Raw genomic sequence first — 22,173 nt, 5'->3', positions numbered from 1 at the left:
ACTTTGGGCTGGGTAGGCGCATGCGCCTGTCGGCGGTCGCGCACGTAGGGAAGCGCTGTGCCGGCGACGGAAGTCAGTGCCGGGAAGCCGGCGAGGTCGGTTCCGCCCGGCTCTAACATGGCGGCGCCCTTTGTCTGCCGTGAAGCTCTGTCCCTGGCCTTCTCGCGGCCGTGATGCACCTCCCTCTGTGGTCGGGTTCGGGACATGGCAGGTGAGGCTCAGCCAGTGCGGGCGGCTGGGGAGTCCGGGGGGAGGGACGGAGGCGGCAGGGGCCGGGGGCTCGGGATGCCGGGACGGTTGTGTGGGGGAGGGGAGGCCCGGGTGGAAGGCGCCGCGGGCCGGGGAGCAACGGGAGCGGTCCGGAGGGGTGGCCCGTGCACCCGTGCTGCCGAAGGGGCGCGAGTCGCCTCCAGGGCTGGGTGACACCGCGGCTGGTGCCATCTCCGCCCCCGCCGCCGGGCTGTCACCGCCCCTTGACCCCGCGCGCCGGGCCGCGGCGGGTGGGCGTGCTGCGACCGCGTGGGGGCCAAGTGCGGGGCGGCGCGGGGCCGGCCTGGATGTGTTGTGGAATAGAAGCGGACGCTGCCCCCACCGTAGACCGCTCATTCATTCACTCATCCACCCATCCGTCCACCGTGTTTCCTTCCTTCTCTCCGCCCCTGACAGATCTGACGACAGATGCCTGCGGACTAGGTCCGCAAGTAGGACCAGGGTTCCCAGCACCAAGCGGAGACTCTCTCTCAGTTTCCTCACCCTTAAAGCAGAGCTTATGATAAAACCTGTCTTGAGGTAATAGTGTGTACGGAGTCCAGCATGCTTACAGTTAGAAAGTCAATGTCCGGAAAGTCCCCTGCTGGTATTTGTGTCATCACCATTCAGAGAGCAACTTCACGTGGGAGACAGAAAGAGGCTTTTCATATACCACTGCGCTGCAGGAAGGGAGGCTTAGCACAGTCTAAGTAATCCAGGCAGTTCCATTCTCCCAGGAAGCTAGCTGGGCTTAAAGGATGTTTGGGGAAGTGAGGCAGGAGAAGGGTGTATATCCTTAGTTGAAGGCGTTGTCTGTGAGGATGCTCCCCTTTCTCTAGCAGAGATGGGCAGTAAGGCCAGGGAGGCTCTGCTAAGTCTTTGGGACGTTACAGAGTTTAGCACCTTTAACTTTTTGTTTTGTTTTCCAAGACAGGGTTTCTCTGTAGCTTGGAGCCTATTCTGGAACTAGCTTTGTAGTAGACCAGGCTGGTCTTGAACTCACAGAGATCCATCTGCCTCTGCCTCCCGAGTGCTGGGATTAAAGGCGTGTGCCACCATCACCTGGCCAAGCACTTTTAACTTTTAGGTTAAGGGGAAAGCACTTAAGAATCAGCTCTGTGGACAAGAAAGATCACTGGGCAAGTCGAAGAGGAATAAAGGAGTGAGCCTGAAGTCAATTAAGAGATCGCCAGGCTAATTTAAGCGAGGCATAAGGGTGGCCTTGAGTAAGTGTAGGTGCAGACAATGAATAGGGAGAGATAATTTTGGAGGTAGAATTGATACAACTTGGGGATAACTCTAGTGAGAAGGCACAAGATTATCTCATTTCTTCTTAAAAGTGTGTGTGCGCGTGCATGCATGTGTTGGTCAGAGGCCAACCTGTCAAAAGTGAATTTGGTTCGCATCTTCCAGCTTGTTGTTGAGTCGGAGTCTCTCTTGTTTCTACTGTATAGTGTATTGCAGGCTAGCTACCCCAAGCATCCAGATTTCCCATCTGCCTGTCGTCTTTCTCCAGGAGAGCTGAGATTAAAGATGGCCCCCACTGCCTTTTGGGTCCCGGGGAATCAAACTCAGGCTGTCAGGCTTGCACAGCAAAGCTAGCACTTTTGCCTGCTAAGCCAAGTCCCTGGCACTGTCCCCTGTCCTTGACTGGTGGATGTTGGCATTGCTCAGTGCGGTAGGAAGCAGGACAATAGCTCATTTAACAAGAGGAAAGATTTAGTTTTAAATGAGTTGAAAATACATGCCTGAGAAGCATTCAAGAAAGCCTGGGTTGGTGGTGCATGCCTAGGATCCCAGCACTAAGGAGGCCAATCAGAATTTTGGATATTTCAACTCCCTATATAGCCTGAACTCTACTGCAAGTTCCAGGCCAGCCTGAGCTATAGAATGAGACCCTGTCTAAAAACAACAACAAAAAAAAAACAAAATCAAAACCCTGTCTAAAACACTGAGGTCAAGCTATGTGGCGGTGATCTTACTGCTGTCATCCACCAGAGGTCACCTAGGTGAGGGTATGTCTGGGCTGAGAATCAGTGTTGTGGGCATCTCAGGAAAGTGTCTGCTACACTAAACTGGGCAGGTCGTCAGCACTGACCGGACCTATCTCAGGAAGGAGTTCCCGAGTATGGAACCTGGGGGTCCTGATCATTCATCTTGTTTCCCAGGCCCAGCACACAGTCTTTTCTACAGTAGGTCAATAATAATTCTACTTGGGTCTCTTTGATTCAGGTGATGAGCTGGAGGAGGGGAGCCGAGCTGGAGTTCCTACAGGCGCACTGTCTGAAAAGCGAGCCCCCGGCTTTTCGGAGATCTGAGGTATGTCTATAATACTGGAGGACACACGCTGTCTGCAGGAGACAGCTTTTTGTTGCTGTTATTTGTTTGTTTCCTTGGCTGTCTTGGAACTCACTTTGTAGGCCAGGCTGACCTCAAACTCATAGAGATCCTCCTGTCTCCTCCTCCCGGAGATTAGGATTAAAGGTGTGTGCCGCTATGCTGATGGACGTGGGCATTGCTCAGTGCAGTGGGAAGCAGGACAGGGAAGGCTTCTTTTCAGTCATTGTCCACACTCAGCATGGCTCAGATCACCGTCTCAGGACTGAAGTCAGGAGGGGTGGTGCACACCTTTTGTTCCTTGGGGACTCAGAGGCAGGTGGACCTTTTGAGTTTGAAGCCAGCGAGGGCTACATAACAAGACTCTCAAAAAATTTAGTGGGAAAAAAATCCTTGTTACAGTTTTATTGTGAAATTGTAGATAAAACTTTGTTTTCTGTGGTATTTGCTTTGTCACTCAGACTGACGTTGAACTCAGAGTGACCCTTCTAATTCAAGGAGTTAGTCATGAGTTGTGTCTGATCCAGTTACTTATTTTTGACAGCAAAACTAAAGTGGGTATGCTTGCTGTTTTTTTGGTTTTTTTTTTTTTTTTTTTTTTTTTAGTAGATCTGGCTGGCTTCACACTCTGTAGGTGCCATCTGGGCGCTGGGTTTAAAGGTGTGTGTCACCACACCCAGATTTTATTTTACTTTGATTAGGTAAAATCTAAAGTTGTCCTACAGGGCTCAATGGTAGAGTGCTAGCCTAGTCTGTTTAAGGCCCTGGGTTCAAATCTCTAGCATCGCAAGTTCTAGCATTGGCTAAAGTAAGCAAGAAGCTTTTTTCCTTTGCTCTTTAAGTCTAGAAGTACTGGTTCTACAGCCTGTTGAGCAGCCAGTGTCCCATGAGTTGCCTATGCAGCAGGATTTCTTTGACCATGCGGCTTCTGCTTCAGCACTGGTATCCATCTAATGGCCCATGCTGTCTCCTTCGTGTCCTGCTGTCACACATGAACTTCATTTCTCAGGAAGAGAGAGCAGGGACCTCATGCTCTCCTGTAAGGCTCTGATGTTCAGAACGGTGCATTTCTGTAGCATGGGGCCTGAGCCATCCTGAGTCTGGAGCAAAGAACAAGTCATACTAATCCACCACTGGAGGAGACAGAACCTACCTGCTCTGGCTCCAGAGTGACAGGGTTGGGGGTGTGGGGCCTGGCCCCGCCCACGGGAGAGCCCTCTAAAATAGTGAGAGTGGGCTGGGTGTGCTCCCAGGATACTGCACGTGGTAGCTGGTGGTTCTTGAACACGTGAATGTGCTCTGCGCCCAGGTCTAGCAGATGATTGCTATTGCTTGGCAGGACTGGATTCTAAAAGCAAAGCCCTGCTGACCACATACAGCTGTAGTGGCAGTGGACTGGACTGCCAGCTTCCGAACAGCAGCATGGAAACCATTTGTTAATTATGAAAGCTTGCTTTAATTTACTTAGGCTTGTTCCCTACTAGTTCTTTTTGTTTGTTTGTTTGTTATTCCAGACAGGGTTTCTCTGTGTGACAGTTCTGGCTGTCCTGGGACTTGCTTTGTAGACCAGACTGGCCTTAAACTCACTGAGATCCATCTGCCTCTGCCTCTGCCTCCTGAGTTCTGGGATTAAAGGCATAAGCCACTACCGCCCAACCACCAAATAATTCTTAAAGCTTAAATGAACCCATTTATATTAATCTGTGTTTTGCCAGGTTGCTCGTTACCTCTCTTCAGTACCATGAGTCTGACTGGCACCTCGGATTCTTTCCCAGAGTTTCTATCTCTCCCTGGAAGGCCTGCCTATCCTCTCTTGCCTAGCTATTGGCTGTTCAACTCTTTATTAGACCAATCAGAAGGTGCCTTAGGAAGATGAGGAAATACAGAGACACATCTTCATACACTGTACAGTATAGAGGCTGTCCTGGAGTCTGGCCACCAATGCCTGATGTCAGAGGTCTGGGCTGAGGTGATGCAAACTTAGAGTGAAGTAACGGTAAATACTGCTTCAGATGGGAAGGAACAGTGAGGACTCTCTGCCACCCTACCTCATGGCTCTCTCTAGAGAGCCAGCTGTGTCATAATCAAGACTCAGTTTCCCCATCTGTGAAATAGGGCCAACATCTGGGAGGTGGTGGTACATGCCTTGAGAGTCACTCTTCTTCCTGCTTTTCTGAAACAACTGTTTAAATTTTTTGCCCACTTTTCTATTTGGTTGTCTTTTTTTAAAAAGTTTTTTTTTTCAGCTACTACTATACTTTATTGTGTTCAACAATAAATAATAAGCTGCCATAATAAAAAATAAGGCCCCTCCATCCAGCACCAGTTGGCAGCATTTTACTTTCAAGCCTAGAAATGCCATAGACACATCCAAAGGACACAGGCAGCAAAAGAACCACGGCTGTATATCAGTGGAACCACCCAGTGCCCAACCGAGCCACTCTGTGTATCATTTTCCTCCTATTTCTGGTGTTCCATTAATCACAAAGCTCCCTAGGTCTAAACTATGCACTTGAGATGTGTGCACATACTTGTATATAAACCGACTGGAGATGTATGTTAGCTAAGCAAACGTTACATAGTAGGTACAAGCCTGTAAGCGTCATCTTAGCTGGTGTAGCAGCTCTACCAGGGTAAAATGTCCTATGTCCCTTGTGCATCTTCGAGCTCTACACAGGATAACGTCACAGACCATTTTCCCCCCGTGGCTGCTGCCATTGTTTGACTTCATTTTCCGTGCCCACCCACCCCCAGTGCCCCGCAGTAAACCAAAACTTTTAAGATTTTGTTTCTTTGGTTTTTTGAAAAGGTTTCTAAACATCACTGTTGCCTGGTGGTGGTGGTTCATGTTTTTAATCCCAACACTCAGAAGGCAGAGGCAGATGAATCTCTGTGAGCTCGAGACCAGCCTGGTTTACAGAGCGAATTTTCGGGCAGCCAGAGCTGTTACACAGAGAAGCCCTGTCTTTTCTTATTTTATTTTTTTTGTTTTGCTTTTTGTTTTTTGTTTTTCGAGACAGGGTTTTGCTGTAGCTATCAAGCCTGTCCTGGAACTAACTCTTGTAGACCAGGCTGACCTCAAACTCACAGAGATCCACCTACCTACCTCTGCCTTCTGAGTGCTAGGATTAAAGGCGTGCGCCACCACTGCCCGGTTGAGAACTGTCTTGAAAATTAAATAAATAAATAAAAAACAAACATTGCCGGTGTGTGTGTGTGTGTGTGTGTGTGTGTGTGTGTGTGTGTGTGTGTGTGAACATGGACACATGCATGCCACGGTGCACTTGTGGCAGTCAGAGGACAGCTTTATGGAGTGGACTCTCTCTCCTTTGACTTTTACATGGCTTTCAAAGACTGAACTCGAACTGTCATGCTGAGCTGTCTTGCCAGCCTAGTGTGTCTCTTTGGTGTGTCCTGTGGGCGCTCACCCACCCTCTTTCCAGATGACCTCTGTGGGCACCATGTTGTTGATTATTGTGTCCACGCTGATCCTTTGCTCTGCAGACATGTTGTGTTGTAACTGTGCTTTTGTGACTTTTTGGCTTGCCTTTTTACACTGGGATGTCTTCCACCTTTATGATAAAAAGAAAACCTTTTTAGATTTATTTTTTAGGTGCATTTATTTTATGTGTGAGTGTTTTGCCAGTGTATTTGTACCACATGCATTGCCTGGCAACCCACAGAGGTCAAAAGAGGGCATCAGATCCCCTGGCATTGGAGTTACAGATGGTATAAACCACCACGTGCTGGGAACTGAACCCAGGTCCCCTGCAAGAGCAACCAGTGCTCCTAACCACTGAGCTCTCTCCAGCTGGGAAAGAAACTCTTAATGTTCATGTAATTTATCAGTTTTGTCTTTTGTGAGTAGCACTTTTTGCTTAGTTGAAAGAACTTCCTACTGGGTGTCGTGCCCATCTGTAATCTCAGGATCAGCAATCTGAGGCCAGCTTAGGCTATATAGTGAGTTCCACCTGAGATATCTAATGAGACCTCTTTGGGGTGGTGGTAGGGTTAGTTCATATTTATTTATTTATTTATTTATTTATTTATTCTTAAAGAAATATTTTCTCTCCTTTTTTCTTTAAGATTTATTTTTATGTATATTGGTATTTTGCCTGCATATATGTCTATGTGAAGGTACCATAACCCCTGGAACTGGAGTTACAGACAGTTGTGAGCTGCCATGTGGGTGCTGGGAATTGAACCCAGGTCTTTGAGAAGAACAGCCAATGCTCTTAACCACTGAGCCATGTTCCTAGCCCCCCTTTGTTTTGTTTTTAAAGCTGGTTTCCTGCCTGCTGAGTTGTGTTTCCATATATCCAGTAGTCTCTTCCAAACGTCCCATGTTACGTTAATCCACCCGGCTCACTCCTGGTATCTTTAAGGCCTGGTCCCATCTTCATTTCAGGTCATGCTTATCACAGGCTGTAAACACTGTTGAAATTGGTATCATGCCTGCCTAGCATTCACAGAGGCGTTGGTTTACTCTCCAGTTCTGCCTAAACTGGGCATGTAACATTTGAGAAGTAGCAGGAGGATCGGAGGTTCAAGATGGTCCTTGGTTATGTGTTGAGTTCAAGGGCAGCATAAGGCTCTGTCTCAAAGAGAAGAGGTGGGGGTTGGGGACAAGCTTAACAGCCCGAGTCTGAGCCCTGGATTCCAGTGGTGGAAAGAGCCGCCTCACAAGTTGTCTTCTGACATACACACACAGATATAAACTCAATAAATAGAGTTTTAAATTGTTGAGATCTTTCTCTTAGAATTGCTCTGAGCTTGCTCCCTACCCATATAGATCTATCTTGTCACCGCTCTGTGATTTCTGTCGTACTTCAGATGTATGTCGTGGTCATCTGGCAGGCTCATGAACTGACTCATTCATTTAACATTTAAATCTTAACCCTAGAAGAGACTTTATTACTCAGTCCTAATGGGGAAAAACCACAGGAAGGGCTGGCATGTGAAGAACACATGTCATACTGAGGTCCACGAAGTCTCCCTCTGTTCTTTTTCTTTTGAGATAGGCATGTAGCTGACCTGGCCTGGAACTCCTGATTCTCCTGCCTTCACCCTCCTGTTGAGAATCAGGTGTGAGCCATATGCTCAGCATAAACTTCCTTCTTTTGGATGTTGTGTTGTTTTTTTTTATCCCATGTTAATTATATGTGATTTCATTCCTGCACTTCATACATGTACACAGTATGTTTGATCACATTTCCCCATCACAGTCTTGGCACTCCCAATCCTGTTCTCCCGCTCCTTCCCAGCCAGTCCTCTATTTTCACGCCTCCCCCACGTAACCCAGTGAGTTTAATTGGGCTTGCTTATAGGAGCACAGGTGAGGGGCTTTTTACCAGAACATGGGTATGTTTTTCCTTCCCCTAGGGGCTGTTAGCTCCTTGTAGATCCTTAGAAAGGGGTGCCACCTCCTGACTCTGGGCTCCATCTCAGAATGTTGATGGGCCCAGTCTTGCATAGGTCATCACAGCTGCTTTAAATGTGGTAATTTCATGGTCCACAACACTCACCCTCCTGCTGGTGCTCACATCCTTTCTGCCCCCCCACCCCTACCATGATTTCCGATGCTTTAAAGGGTGGTATAGATGTCCTGTTTAAGACTGGCCAACTGACAAATTATGAGTATCTGCCCCCTCCCAAAAGAAACTTCTCTGATCAGTGCTGACGGCAGCATAAATCTACGGGTTAACATCCTTATTTAGAAGGCAATTCGATGGGCATGTCATATCCACTTAGTAAAACAACAGCTGTAACTTCCCTGGTAGGCTCTGCCCTCTCCAGCTCCAACCCTGACCAGGTTGGCAGTGCCATGCATGCATTCCTGTGGAGCATCACTGCAGTCAGTCAGCAAGCTTTTGGTTACCCCCTAGCAGGCTCACCACTGTTACAGCAGTGGGCACTTCCTGCCTGGCTGAGTAGGGCTGCTGCTAAGGGCTCTCCCCAGCAGTCTACATAGCAGCTTCTGGCACCCTGAGGGTCGGCAAGCAGGGAGGAAGCTTTAATCTCAAGTCTAGCTTCCTTTCTCCTGTCCTGCAGCCAGAGCATGGGTTGTGTCTTCAGCAGTAGGTCTTCCCATGTAGTTCGGCTGGGTAGTAACAGCAGTAACTGTGACAGAATACCATTTGGCTCTAAAGGACAATGAAATCATTGAGCACAGACAACTAGTCTCTTTTCTCTGTGGGATGGTGATTCTGTGTCCTTTCTCAGTGAAACCGCTTACTTGTGCAAGCCCTATGTTTTGTAGAACGGAGGTGGCACTGCCGTTGGTTCTCAAGCACTGAGGCTTTGTGTTATATCTGGTTGAGGAAAGTGAGCCCCTTACAGTGGCCCCCTGTTCTCCTGGCTGTCACTGTTGGGGGCAGTGGTCCCCTGTTCTCCTGATTGTCACTGTTGTGGGCAGTGGTCCCCTGTTCTCCTGACTGTCACTGTTGTGGGTAGTGGCCCCCTGGTCTCCTGGCTGTCACTGTTATGAGCAGTGGCCTTCTGGTCCCCTGGCTCACTGTTCCAGCGTGTTTTTACGTATTTATGTATATAATGATGGTATCCCATGGCATCTCTACGAAGTCGAAGCCTCCACTGTTAGCCCAGGAACACAGAAAGAAAGTGGAAGTTCCTGCTGCCTGAGGACCAGCTCTGCTTGGTTCCAAGCCCCAGACTGTAGCTCAGCCTAGGAGCTGTGGTCTCAGCAGTGGCAGGCAGCTCTTCACAGCGTCAGGGCTTCCCCTGTGCCTGACGCTGAGGGTGCTGCTGCTCTAGGGGACTCCTTCAGGGATTTCTGTTCCCAGAATCTTCCTGACTGACACATTCTTTGTGAAAAATTTGTAATTCACCATTTCCCTACAAAATTTTTTTTTCTTTCTTTTTTTTTTTTTCCCTTGAGAAGTTGTCAGTCACCAGGTCTTGTAGAAAGTAGAGAATGTGGCTTGTTGTTATTTTGAGACAGTTTCACAAGGTAGCTCAGGCTGGCCTTGAACTAGCATCAGTCCCCTAGCCTCTGCTTCCTGATGCCCGGATCCCAGGTGCATTCCACCACAGAGATGCCTTAACGGTTTTCTGATGGAAAAGAAGGCCTCTGACCCTGAGTAATGCCCTCCCTCCTAACTGAGCTTCCCCCCTTCCGCTGCTTTAACTTTTAATGGATATTATTTATGAGTGGTAAAACAGAGAAAGGGTGTGGGTAACAGCTGTCCCCACGTGCCCTTTTGAGAGGAGCCCCTTTACTGTGTTTTCACATGCCCTGCAGGATGTGGGTGTCTTCTCCAGAGCGTGAGTCAGTTGCATTGTGACTCAGCAGCACTCAGGACTGTGCTGAATGTCACTGGGGCCTCGGACCCACCAAGGGAGAAGTGTTTCTTGGTGCTGTGGTATTTTGTGGGAGGCTCGGAGACTAACCCTCCCAGTGCCGCAGGGAGGTCCCAGCGCTCCAGTTAAGAATGTCTTAATTTTGTCAGCTTTATTTATTTATGAGGCAGCACCTCACATCGCCCAGGCTTGCCTCAAGCTCTTGTGTAGTTGAGGATTTTGGGGGTGTACCAACACTTAAAGTTTGTACATTGCTGGGGATTGAACACTGTACTACACAGTGAGTCTGAGGCCAGTCTGTGTTGGCTCAAGGAAAAAAGGGAAAAAAAGCCAGTAAATAAATAAATCAAGCCATGCAGTAGTGTCACACACCTATAGTCCCAGCACTCATGAGGCACAAGCAGGTGGATCTCTGAGTTTGAGGCCAGCCTGGTCTACAGAGCGAGTTCCAGGACAGCTCGGGCTACACAGAGAAACCCTGTCTTGAGAAAACCAAAAACAAAAAAGGAATTGGCTTTTTCTAATACAAATGACAGAAAGGACTGTCCTTCAGAACTGGTGACGTGTTCTCAGTCAGGGTAGCGCTGTCCGTAGAGGAGGAGGTGCCCAAATGCGGAGAGGTTCCACGCAGATAGGTCTGGATGTTTATATAAAAGAGGGAGAGCTGCGAACACAGCTCAGTGGTACAGCAGTCGGTTACCAAGTTTGTGCAAGGCTCTGTCCCCTCTCACCCGCTGCAGGGTTAGCTTTCTAGATAGGTTGTGTGTGCGCATGCAAGCTGAGCATTTACTGGACTAGGAGCAGTGTACTAGCGGGGCAGGTTTGCTGCTAATTGTTTTCTCTGCCAGGCTGAACTTGCAGAGACAGGTTGGTAGTGGGGTTGGGTGCATAAATTTCAACCTCCCAGAGGTGGCCTGTTGTGGACTTCTTTTTCCCTGGTGTGTGTGTGTGTGTGTGTGAGAGAGAGAGAGAGAGAGCGAGAGAGAGAGAGAGAGAGAGCGCCACTTGTATTTCTGGATGATCAGGAAAGGTGAGTGGCACTCAGTGGTGACCTCTTTGTGTGGAAGCTTGAGCAGGCCGGTCCATTCTGGGAGCCAGCCAAGCTCAGGGTGTCTGCTTGAGGGAGTGTTGTTTTCTGGCCTAAGATGTGGCACCACCCCCTCTTGCTAGTCAGTGCCTGCCAGTAACTTGGGTCCTGTTTCAGTGTGTGACCGGAGCCCATTTGACTTTGAGAGAAAGTTCTGCAGTTCAGGCTGCCTAGTGCTTCAGGCAGACAGGTGGTTGGCCTCATACAAGAGCACCGGCAGGGCAGGGTTTAACAGTCCAGTCACTCAGAGTAAAGTGCCTCACATCAGAGAAAGTTCACCCCAGTGGCTCTTTGCTCAGCACGCCCTCCCTTTGTTGTCTGTGGTGCCCCCCATAGTATTACAGAAATTTTCCAGATTACATTTAGAAGGAATGATGGGTGTTGATTGGTGGATCTAGTCCCATCCAGAGTGCCCAGGAAAAAGGATGTAGAGATCATGTGATCAGGGTTTTGAGCCTAAAAAAGAGTAACAGTATGTCTGTCTGCTTCCTGCTAGCAGATGGCTGCCCTGCTGCTGAAGGTGTGCCTCTGGCCTAGTTGAGTGGATGATACTAACCATGTAAAGAATGTCTGAGCCCCTTCACTGCTGGAGACATGCTGGCTCCTGGCAGCCAGTGGCAGACCCTGAATTCAAGTCCGGAGAATTCCTCCCTAGTCCTTCCATCTCTGAAGCAGCAACAAGGAAGTTGGTGCCCAGGGTGGCTGTGTGCTTGGTTTTCAGGTGACCAGGGTGTGGTGTTCTGGCTCTGTGACACCTGTCAGGTTGAAACAACTCTACAAATGCTGTTTCTCCACTGCTGGAGGACTTGGTGGGTTGAGCAGGGTAGGTCTCAGAGCCTGAGGTTTGGACTGAGATGTGCCGGTCCTCCTGGATCCTACCTCTATGTGCCTTGTCACGGTCCCTAGCAAACCGTGCAGAGTGTGGCAGGCTTTGCCCTGGGCCTGTTCTTGTGCTTTGTTCGTTCTATTAGAAACCGAACTTGCTGGGTGTGGTGGCACAGGCACACGCCTTTAATCGAGCACTTAGGAGGTAAAGGCAGGTGGATCTCTGAGTCCTAACTCAACCAGGGTTACATGGAATGGTGGCTCCCTGTCTCCACTCAGGAGGTGGTCCACTGTGGCTGTGGAGAAGGCGACTCGGACTCTCATCTGCCCACGACTTTCCATCTCAGAAGACAGTGCTAATGGAGGGTCAGTGTGGTGTGGGCTGTCTGCCCCTCCTGCTTTGTCCTCTGTGTGCGCCCTTAGCTCCTGGGCACCTCAGAAAGGGCTCCTGGACACAGGTTCCTCTCAGTGTCTTGTTTTCTGAACATTAGCATTGGGATTCTCCTCTCCATCCCTTCGGATCCCAGTGAGAATTTGCTCTTTCTGGGGTTTGAGGACTTAGAGCAGCAGTTCTCAACCTGTGGGTCACGACCCTCCTGGGGGTGGGGGTTGAAGGACCCTTTCACAGGGTTACCTTAGTAAGACCTCTGGAACTCACATTACGATTCTTAACAGTAGCAAAATTACAGTTATGAAGTGCAATGAAAATAATTTTACGGTTGGGGTCATCACATGCGGAACTGTATGCCTTGCAGCATCAGGAAGGTTGTGACCCCACTGGCCTAGAAGTGTTTTTACAAGGCCTCCTGATTTGCAGTGGCTTTGCCGCAGGTATCCAGTGCCTAACTTGCCGCAGGCTGCCTTCTAGTTGTAGATGTTGGCACTGCCTGGCCCAGAAGCAGTGCCCCTGCTTAGGCCTGGGGAGCAGGGCTGGTCCCCAGCCTGAGCTTGTATGTGACCTGATAGCGCTGCCATGCTCCCCACTGACTCCTCAGCTTAGTTCAGCAGGTACACACCCCCAGTATTTTCTTATTATATGACTCTGACTGGCTTGAAACTTGTCATCCTCCTGCCTTGGCTTCCTAAGTGTTGAGATTACAGGCACATACTTAGAAGTTTCCAGAAACCACAGGGTGGCAAATGTGCCTATGCTGGCGTGGAGGAGCTCTGTTGGCTCTCTTGAGACGGTCATTGCAGCTCTAGGCCAGTGACCGCCCAGTGTCAGGAGCAGCCAGTGCTGCTGCATTGGGGCAGGGTTCCCAGTCCCTCTCCTGCCCAGGGCAGCCTGGTTCTGGAGTGGCTGGCTGCTATTAGGGCTTGGATCCAGCCACGCAGGGATTCTGTGGACTCTGGCCTCACACCATTGTTTCCCTAGAAGATAGCTGATCTTGAGAAGGTTTTGCAGGGGTGCTGGGCAAGAAGGGGCTACTTGGATGTTATCTCAGCTCTACCTGTGTAGTTCATAATTGGGCACCAGGCCAGGACCTTCTCCAAGCGTAGATCCTTGGAAGTTGTGGGATTTCCAGGCAGCTCTTGGTCAGGGCTGGAGTCACTTCACTCTCCTCAGAGAGGGAGGGACTGATCAAGGGCGGGGTGGGAAAGCCTTGGAAGGAGAGAGCCGAGTAAGATCCCCACCCTAAAGAACCCAGCCTTATGTGAACAGGGAGCTTCCCAGAGCCTGTGGGGGCTGCGGGAAAGGGAGTTCTGCAGCTGATGATGCAAGAACCGCCTGGACTTAGAGCCCCAAAGCTGAACATTTGCGTTTTATTCTAATAGTGTGTGTGTTCTTTGTAAAACATGTTAAGCTATTTTGTGAGACAGCAATTGTTTTGTGTGTTTGCCATCTTGACTCCTTAGCTCATTACTTCCTGTGTATTCTGCTTCAGGAGCAAGCTATTAGGGCTATCTTGGTGCTTTTTGGTTTGGGGAACTTGCCCTGTTGAGTAAGCTTTGGGAGCGACTGAGCCATCTTGGCTTGCAGCAAGTGTCTGGAATCATTTGCCCTTTTGTGGTGGAAAAGCTTCTCCCTTGTTTAATGCTCCCCGTCTCTTCTGTGAGTCTCACCCGGGGCTTGGCAGTTGGCAGCGAGTTGGACTGGCATCCTTTCTCGGTGCTGACAGGAGGCTCTGGCTTTCCGCAGCCATGGATTTCCCCCAGCACAGCCAGCGTGTCTTGGAGCAGCTGAACCAGCAGCGGCAACTGGGCCTTCTCTGTGACTGCACCTTTGTGGTGGATGGTGTTGACTTTAAGGCCCACAAGGCGGTGCTGGCGGCTTGCAGCGAATACTTCAAGATGCTCTTTGTGGACCAGAAGGACGTGGTACATCTGGACATCAGTAATGCGGCAGGTACCCTGTTGGGGCCAGAGCCTCATACCATGCAAGGCCCTTTTAGGGCAGTGCCAGCAGGCATGTCCCACCTAACTCTATGGGTACCAAGTTTATCCCATCTCTGACTGGACATGGTGTAACCAGGACACAGGTTCATAGTATGATCAGGGCAGAGAGGCAGTGGGACCAGCATTGTTAGTAGGGATGGAGCAAGGTTGACCCTAAGCCCTCCTCATCCCTTTCTGTGGCCAGGTTAGTCCTGGGGCTGACAGCCAGGCTGTGTTAAAAATGATGAGGACCTAGCTGGGGCTGGGATGAGGAAAGATGGACCAATCCTAGGTCTGTGCTCCCGCCCAGAGCCCTAGGACCTGTTTTTGAGAGGACTAGGACGAGGTATTCTCTTATTTTATAGATGCGGACACAGACATGCAAATGTCAGGTGACGGAAAGATAGACAGAGCAGGTGACGATGTCTTAAAGATCATGCTGTTTGAGGGATGGGGTGTCCCCAGGTGTATCTTTTTAGAAGCTGTCCCTAGCCCAGCAGACAGGTGCTGGAGGCTTACCGCTCAATTGTCCAAAATGTGTTTCTGCGGTCTGGTGGAGACACCAGTGGTAGGCCCTGAAGTGGATCTGTGATGGCTGTTCTGTCCTTGGCAGGCCTGGGGCAGGTGTTGGAGTTCATGTACACTGCTAAGCTGAACCTTAGCCCGGAGAACGTGGATGATGTGCTGGCTGTTGCCAGCTTTCTCCAGATGCAGGATATTATCACAGCCTGCCATGCGCTCAAGTCACTTGCTGAGCCGGCCAGCAGCCCTGGGGAAAATACAGAGGCCTCAACTGTGGAAGGTAAGGTCCCTGGCAGGCTGTTCCTGAAGGGGTCAAGGAACTTGGCTTGTTATGGAGGCCCTGTCCCTGATTCTGGGTCACCTCACTGGGCCTCAGATTCCTCATCCACCTTGGCGTCACTGCGGGGTGCTGGAAGAGGTTGGCCAGGCACTCCTGGAAAGGGTCCCACACCTGCCCTTTCCTACCCTTGAGCAGCAAAGAGCGGGAGCCACATGTGGGTCACTAAGTGCCCGGGAGCAGAGCTCTCGCCTGACCGCCTGTAGCCGCCTTCCCAGAGCTCCCTGGCTCTCAGGGTGTCCTCAGAAGCCTGCAGACTCCCATCATGGGCAATAAAAGGATCATGTCCCCCTCCTGCTGAGCACTGACACACACCCAGTGTCTTCTGCCCGTGTAAGGTAACATCACTTGTGGTGCTGTGAAGTCAGTGTCCTGGGGTAAGGTGTTCCCTGAACAAACCAGTGAAGCACCCAAATCCCCAGGGGGACTCAGAGGAGCCACCTCATCCCTCTGGCAGTAGACACTTGATGGAAAATGACAACTCTGTCCTGTTCTGTCTCCAGGAGGAGACAAGAGAGCCAAAGAAGAGAAGGCTGCTGCCACCATGCTGAGCAGGCTGGACCAAGCAAGAAGCAGTCCAAATGCAGGCTCAAGCAGAGAGCTCAAAGAAGAGCGGGGTGGCCAGGCAGAAAGTACAGCCAGTGGTGAGTTGTGATTTAGTTCTCATGGGCTGGCTACCTGGAAGAAGGGAATCCACGGTAGGAAGCTGCTTCTGCCCACCACCTTCCAGCAGCAGGAATAGCAAAGGCTTCGTGGCTGCGAGGTTGGCATGCGCTCCGGTACTATTCTGGCTCGTGTCTAGTTCAGACAGTTTGTTCTGCAGGCAGGGTCTTTCCAGCCATGGACAGAGTCCCAATCCATCCCTCCTCAGGCGCAGAACAGACGGAGAAGGCTGATGCTCCCCGGGAGCCTCCACCCGCAGAACTCAAGCCGGACCCCACGAGCGGCATGGCTGCTGCAGAAGCTGAGGCCTTGTCAGAGAGCTCAGAGCAAGGTGCCCTCCCCACAGCCAGGGCTGGCCTTGCCACACATACCGCAACTGCACTGTCCTCTTGGACCCCTCTTCCCGCTAGCCTGTCCTGCTTGGACAGCATTCACTTGAGCTTTTCTTCTTTCTTGACTCCTGAGCTGTCTTGGGTGCACATCCCCTCCATGTTTCCATTAGTCTAGAAGTATCCTGACTTAGCCCCGGGGCTCAGCCCTGGGCACTGCACAGTGCCGTGCTTCCCACAGCCAAGCTAACAAGGACTTAGTGGCTAATAGTGCCACACACATTTCCCTGAGGTCTTACACCCTCCAAGTAGCAGATATTTAGGTGACAGATCCTAGAGTCACTGTCACCTAAAGAAAGGCATTTGTGAAGTGGAGAGGGAGTTAGACCAGACCCAGAAGGTACTGAGCCCAGCCAGGTCCCTCAGTACCCCCTCTTCTCTGTGCAGAAATGGAAGTGGAACCAGCCAGCAAAGGAGACGAGGAACAAGAGGAAGAGGTCAAAGGGCCTGCCACAGTCAAGGAAGAGGGGATGCATCTGGAGAATGGGGAGACCCCTGAGGAGAATGAAGAGTCTGCGGGCACAGACTCTGGGCAAGAGCTTGGCATGGAGGGCCGGAACCTGCGCTCAGGCACCTATGGGGATCGCACTGAGTCCAAGGCTTATGGCTCCATCATCCACAAGTGCGAGGTGCGGGGCCGTGGGCGGTGCCAGCCCTGTGCCTCCAGGGTTTCTGCAGCCCCTCATGCACTCCTTCCTGCTGCGCCTGCAGGACTGCGGGAAAGAGTTCACGCACACGGGGAACTTCAAACGCCACATCCGCATCCACACGGGTGAGAAACCTTTCTCATGCCGGGAGTGCAGCAAGGCTTTCTCAGACCCCGCAGCATGCAAGGCCCATGAGAAGACACACAGGTACCTACCTTGCCTCCCCCAGACTGGGGGCCTCCCTGGACCCTGCAAGACCCCTTCCTATCACCTAGCACCTTCTGACCCACAGCCCGTTGAAACCCTATGGGTGTGAGGAGTGTGGCAAGAGCTACAGGCTCATCAGCCTGCTGAACCTGCACAAGAAGAGGCACTCGGGGGAGGCCCGCTACCGCTGCGGGGACTGTGGCAAGCTCTTCACTACTTCAGGCAACCTCAAGCGCCACCAGCTGGTGCACAGTGGCCAGAAACCCTACCAGTGCGACTACTGTGGCCGCTCTTTCTCTGACCCCACCTCCAAGATGCGCCACCTGGAGACTCACGACACCAACAAGGAGCACAAGTGCCCGCACTGCGACAAGAAGTTCAACCAGGTGTGCACCCTCCCTGAGCCAGCACCGTAGGGTTAGCACACAACAGCCACTGTATCTGTGGCTAGGGACTCTTCTAGGATGGGACCCTGAAGAGCAAGCCATCTTAGAACAGGTTCTGCTGCATTTTCCTTCCACTGCTCTGCCCCTTTGAGAGACCACAAAGTCCATTATTTCCTGGTTCAAGGGTTTGGGGAAAAGCCAGGTTCCTAGGGGACCCTTCTGAGCCCTTGTCTGGGTGCAGGTGGGGAACCTGAAGGCCCACTTGAAGATCCACATTGCCGATGGCCCTCTCAAGTGCCGGGAGTGCGGGAAGCAATTCACCACCTCAGGTAGGCCCAGAGCACCCTGGCTCCCCGCCCTCATCCCTGGGCCCCTGGCAGTGCAGCACACCAGTCTCGCCCCTCATTTCCAAAGGGAACCTCAAGCGGCACCTGCGGATCCACAGCGGGGAGAAACCCTATGTATGCACCCACTGTCAGCGGCAGTTTGCTGACCCAGGCGCGCTGCAGCGGCACGTACGGATCCACACGGGTGGGTGAGGAGGCCCTGTGTGGGCTGTGGAAGGGGCACAGGGAGCTGAGTGGGTGCTAGTGCCTTGTGCCTCTGCCCCAGGTGAGAAGCCGTGCCAGTGTGTGATGTGTGGCAAAGCCTTCACTCAAGCCAGCTCCCTCATCGCCCATGTACGCCAACACACGGGGGAGAAGCCCTACGTCTGTGAGCGCTGTGGCAAGAGGTAGCAGCCTGCCCCAACCCCAGGGAGCATGAGGCCAAGTCTCAGGCTGTGTCCCAGAGTGGTGGGTACTCCCCAAGCCCCCCAACACACATATCAAGGCTCCTGTGGGTCAACATAAGCCTCTGATTTGTGGCCCTGTAGATTTGTCCAGTCCAGCCAGTTGGCCAATCACATTCGCCACCATGACAACATCCGACCACACAAGTGCAGCGTGTGTAGCAAGGCCTTTGTGAATGTGGGGGACCTGTCCAAGCACATAATCATCCACACCGGTGAGCATGCGCTGCCTGCCTTTGTCCAGCCCTTCCCAGCCCATTTTGGAGGAGACGGGTAGTGGGGGAGAGGTAGGGAGCCCTGTACCACACTTGCTTACAGGTAATCTTGAAGTTCAGTTCCAATGGTGACTCCACCTGCCTTGGAGCTTCCAGGAGGAGGGTGCTATTGAGGCACCTGTCAGCACTGGTGGCTGCCAGAGAACTTGCTAGATTAAGATGGGGCTTCTGGGTCCTGGGAGGTCTTCAGGTGGTAGGATGGTAACTCACCTCCCCCCTCCCAGGAGAGAAGCCTTACCTGTGTGACAAGTGTGGCCGTGGCTTCAACCGAGTAGACAACCTGCGCTCACACGTGAAGACTGTGCATCAGGGCAAAGCAGGCATCAAGATCCTGGAGCCAGAAGAGGGTGGTGAGGTCAGCGTGGTCACTGTGGATGACATGGTCACACTGGCCACGGAGGCACTGGCAGCAACAGCGGTCACTCAGCTCACAGGTGTGGACTGTAGAGGCAGCAGAGGGTGGCCACAGGCAGCTTGCCTTGGTGGCAACAATGGGGTAGGTCCCTGTGGCTTCTGCCTCAGGCCCTGCTGACTCTGCCCACAGTGGTACCAGTGGGGGCTGCGGTGACAGCTGATGAGACAGAAGTGCTGAAAGCCGAGATCAGCAAGGCTGTCAAGCAGGTGCAGGAAGAAGGTGAGAGGGGCAGTCTGGGGCATGAACGCCGGTGGACCCAAGGTCCTTCCCATCCTGACCACAGCCCGCACCTCCACAGACCCCAACACCCACATCCTCTACGCTTGTGATTCCTGTGGGGACAAGTTCCTGGATGCCAACAGCCTGGCCCAGCATGTTCGGATCCATACAGCCCAGGCACTGGTCATGTTCCAGACAGATGCGGACTTCTACCAGCAGTATGGGCCGGGCAGCACATGGCCAGCTGGGCAGATGCTGCAGGCTGGAGAGCTGGTCTTCCGTCCTAGGGATGGGGCTGAGGGCCAGCCCACACTGGGAGAAACTCCACCCACAGCTCCGGATTGCCCACCGCCTGCAGAGTGAGCAGGTGGCCCTCTGACTGTTTATTTAAGGACGGATGGCACCCTGGGACTCAAGGTGCTCCTTCCCCAATCCCTAGAGAATAAATTTGATTATTTTCTAATGTTGCTTATGGTCCTTGTGTCCCCGGGTGGGTGGGGACTGTCATCTACGTAGCTCATACTGCAGAATGGTTAACACTAGCTCAGGGACCAACCAGGCTTCCTGGGACATCCTGCTGCCCGTCATGGAAAGATCCATACTGTGTCTTAAATTATTTAGGGTATGGGCAGCACCCTGTGGCTGCTCCACTCACCAGCCCTGTACCAGAGTGCACAGCTTCCCAGATCCAAATAGCCTAGGGCCTTTAGCCAGAGCAGCAACACCAGAGCAGTGTACAGAACACTGGTTGGCTTTTCCGTAATCTAGAGCCTAGAACCTGCTTTACCGAGGCCACAGTGACGCCACCCTGTGGCAACACTAACTTGCTACAGGTTATCACCAGGCTGGCAAGGAGAGAAGGGAAGGGAGCAGCCAGCAGCTTGGACGATGGGACCCTCCCAGGCAGAGCTGTGATCTTTCCCATGGAGGAACCCCACTGAACTGGACAGACCTGCTTTGTCGCCTCCGGGTCCATCACCCAGATGGTGCCATGGTTTTGTTTTTTACTTTTTTGCTCCTTACTACTACAAGGAACAGCAATGCCCTGGGGAGGGGAGAAGGGAAGGAAGGCGTTCAGTATGAACCTAGAGCAGGAGCTTGCAAGTGGGTAGGGAAAGGAGGGACTTCATTATCAAAACCTGAATGGCTTCCCAGTGGCCCAGAAACAGGACCTATTCCAGTCTCTAGTACAAGGTGAAACACTCTTGTTCAGACTTGGGGTGGGAGCTACTGTTCTAGCAAGCCAAGAACCCTGTGGTTCCCACTTGAGTGACAACCACATTCACACTTGAGGTGTTTTGTATTTTTTAATAAAGTTTGTAATCCAATGGACACACAACAAAACTGCGCTGAGAAAAACAGTTTCATAAATTAATAAGTGTTAGGAGTCAGGGAGAGGTCCAAGTCACAGGAAGAGGGAGTTGGCCAGGTCTTTTTGTACAGGTGCTGTGTGACACTTCCATGTTGCCGGAGTGGGACCCGTGCTGTAACGAAGCGCACTTATACAAATGAGTGACGGTATAAAGTCTGAGTATGAAAATAAGATTTTCTTTGAAAACACATTTTTGGCACAGATTAAAAAAAAGTATGTCAGGGAAATTTGATTTAAGTCAGTATTTTATATATATATATATTATATATATATATATTTATATATACACATCCCAAGTTCTGCACATCCGACCAAGAAAGAAAACCCTTCTGTTCGCTTTTACGCAACTGTAAACTGTACATCCGATGAGTCGAAGGTGGCGGCGGTGGCAGGAGAATTAAGAACAATGACATGTCCGATGAGCAGGGAAGAAAGGAGGCGATGGGGCAAAAAATACCCAATGAAATGTTCCTTGACACCAAGGCTTCAGCACAAGTCCCGAGTCCTACATGAGAGTCTGCGGTGTGCTCCTGTCCACATGTCCAGAGAGCCACACCTGTGTTCACTGTGCAAGTCACTAATTCAGTGCAAAGGCTGTTCTGTTGAACACAGACAGACTCTCACTGCCTTGTTCCTTTTCTCCGAACGAGGAAGGCCAGCCCCTAAGGTTTCTGTGAGTCCATGGGTTGGTGGTCTGTCCTGGGCGAGAATTTCATGTAAACATACAAGCAGCACCACCCCCAGAGGAGGTCTGTCCATAGAGCTGGGTGGGCGTGAGAGCCAGGGCAGCCTGCCCCTCAGCAGCTTCCCCTCTGCCTGGCTGGGTTGTCCACGGTTCTGTCCGTTCATCTTTCTGCAGCAGAGCCTCACACAGAGGCAATAACGATCATGAGGTGGGGCGAGATGTTGGAGATGCTGGCAAGGAGGTCAGGGGCCAGGCGGGAGAGGTGACTCTCTGAGAACTCACAGGGTGGGAAGATCTGCAGCACATAGGCGGGCTGGAGGAGGAGACAAAGTGGGACCCTTGTCTTCCATGACTGCCTGGCTCAATACCTGTACCTGGCAGGCCTTGACAGTCCCCCCACCCCTTCCCGTCAGACCGCATATCAGGACAGGGTGTCATCAGCTTCTATAATTCAAGGTCAATACCTCCCCCATCCCGCCCCCTACCCCTCTTCTTTCCAGGATGGGCAACTGGTGGCCATCACCCATGCTCCCGTGTGCCCACCTCCTCTGGGAACTCCTGGCTGGGTCAGCCCTCCCACCCTGACCTAAACTGGCCCTAGCTGTGTGTACAAGTGTTGGGTAGGGATGGGACAGTGGACCAACCTGATTGGAGCCAGGGTTTGGAACATTGATAATCCCTGCTGCCTGCTTGGCCTGCAGGTAAGTGATGAAGGCAGCCTTGAGGGACTCCGTCTGGCTCACCACATCCTCCTGGTCACGACCACAGGGCAGAGCCAGCAGCAGACAGTAATCTGTTTCCACCTGGAGCAGAGGTGAATAGTTAGGGGTCTCCTGACTAAATAGCATGTGTCCTACCAAAGGAGCCAGGCATCTCTAAGATGGCTGTGTCACATCACACTAACGTGTGTGCTTGTACATGAGTGCAAGCATGTATGCTCACTTCTGAGACTAGAGATATTTCTCTACCCAAGTCGAGTTTGTCCTTCATAGCCCACTTCAAGAGTTATCAAAGCCAGGAGTTTAGCCCTGAGGCTGCCTGTTCTTCCCTCCCTGAGTATTGCATAGGCATTTAC

General features: G+C 51.5%; 2 protein-coding genes across 6 annotated transcripts in view; one reads left to right on the top strand and one right to left on the bottom strand.

Moving 5' to 3' along the window:
• Positions 1-63: 63 nt before the first annotated feature.
• Zbtb17 (zinc finger and BTB domain containing 17) lies at positions 64-19,504 on the top strand. 4 transcript variants are annotated; one of them, XM_048426643.2, is made up of 16 exons: positions 64-211; positions 2,482-2,568; positions 13,956-14,162; positions 14,805-14,993; positions 15,554-15,694; positions 15,922-16,044; positions 16,490-16,731; positions 16,814-16,956; positions 17,042-17,342; positions 17,584-17,671; positions 17,757-17,873; positions 17,955-18,075; positions 18,217-18,347; positions 18,632-18,841; positions 18,952-19,041; positions 19,121-19,504. In XM_048426643.2, exons 3-16 carry the CDS (start codon positions 13,958-13,960, stop codon positions 19,402-19,404), a joined length of 2,385 nt encoding a protein of 794 aa, XP_048282600.1. In that variant the 5' UTR covers positions 64-211; positions 2,482-2,568; positions 13,956-13,957; the 3' UTR covers positions 19,405-19,504. The 4 variants fall into 4 exon arrangements, with proteins under 4 accessions (XP_048282600.1, XP_048282599.1, XP_085546457.1 ...); XM_048426642.2 differs by having other exon boundaries at positions 13,936-14,162; XM_085690330.1 differs by lacking the exons at positions 64-211; positions 2,482-2,568 and adding an exon at positions 12,162-12,181.
• An 830-nt stretch (positions 19,505-20,334) lies between these two features.
• The window catches only part of Spen (spen family transcriptional repressor), a 73,924-nt gene continuing 72,085 nt past the window's right edge, over positions 20,335-22,173 (bottom strand). For both annotated transcript variants that reach the window (XM_085690329.2, XM_085690327.2), the window contains exons 14-15: positions 21,743-21,901; positions 20,335-21,411 (exon numbers count right to left, since the gene is read on the bottom strand). In XM_085690329.2, coding sequence (XP_085546455.2) covers positions 21,280-21,411; positions 21,743-21,901 — 291 coding nt within the window. In that variant the 3' untranslated portion in view covers positions 20,335-21,279. The remainder of the gene's footprint in view (positions 21,412-21,742; positions 21,902-22,173) is intronic.

The sequence above is a fragment of the Myodes glareolus genome, chromosome 6, assembly GCF_982192425.1.
Source record: "Myodes glareolus chromosome 6, mMyoGla1.1, whole genome shotgun sequence".
Classification (NCBI taxonomy): domain Eukaryota; kingdom Metazoa; phylum Chordata; class Mammalia; order Rodentia; family Cricetidae; genus Myodes; species Myodes glareolus.
Note: the sequence above shows the minus strand (reverse complement) of the source record. Positions and strands in the feature narration are given on the sequence as shown.

Excerpts from the sequence above, each read along its gene's own strand:
- Zbtb17 (XM_085690330.1), top strand. Across the intron at positions 14,163-14,804 it reads GGACATCAGTAATGCGGCAG|GCCTGGGGCAGGTGTTGGAG; the intron begins GTACCCTGTTGG and ends TGTCCTTGGCAG. Across the intron at positions 19,042-19,120 it reads CAAGCAGGTGCAGGAAGAAG|ACCCCAACACCCACATCCTC; the intron begins GTGAGAGGGGCA and ends GCACCTCCACAG.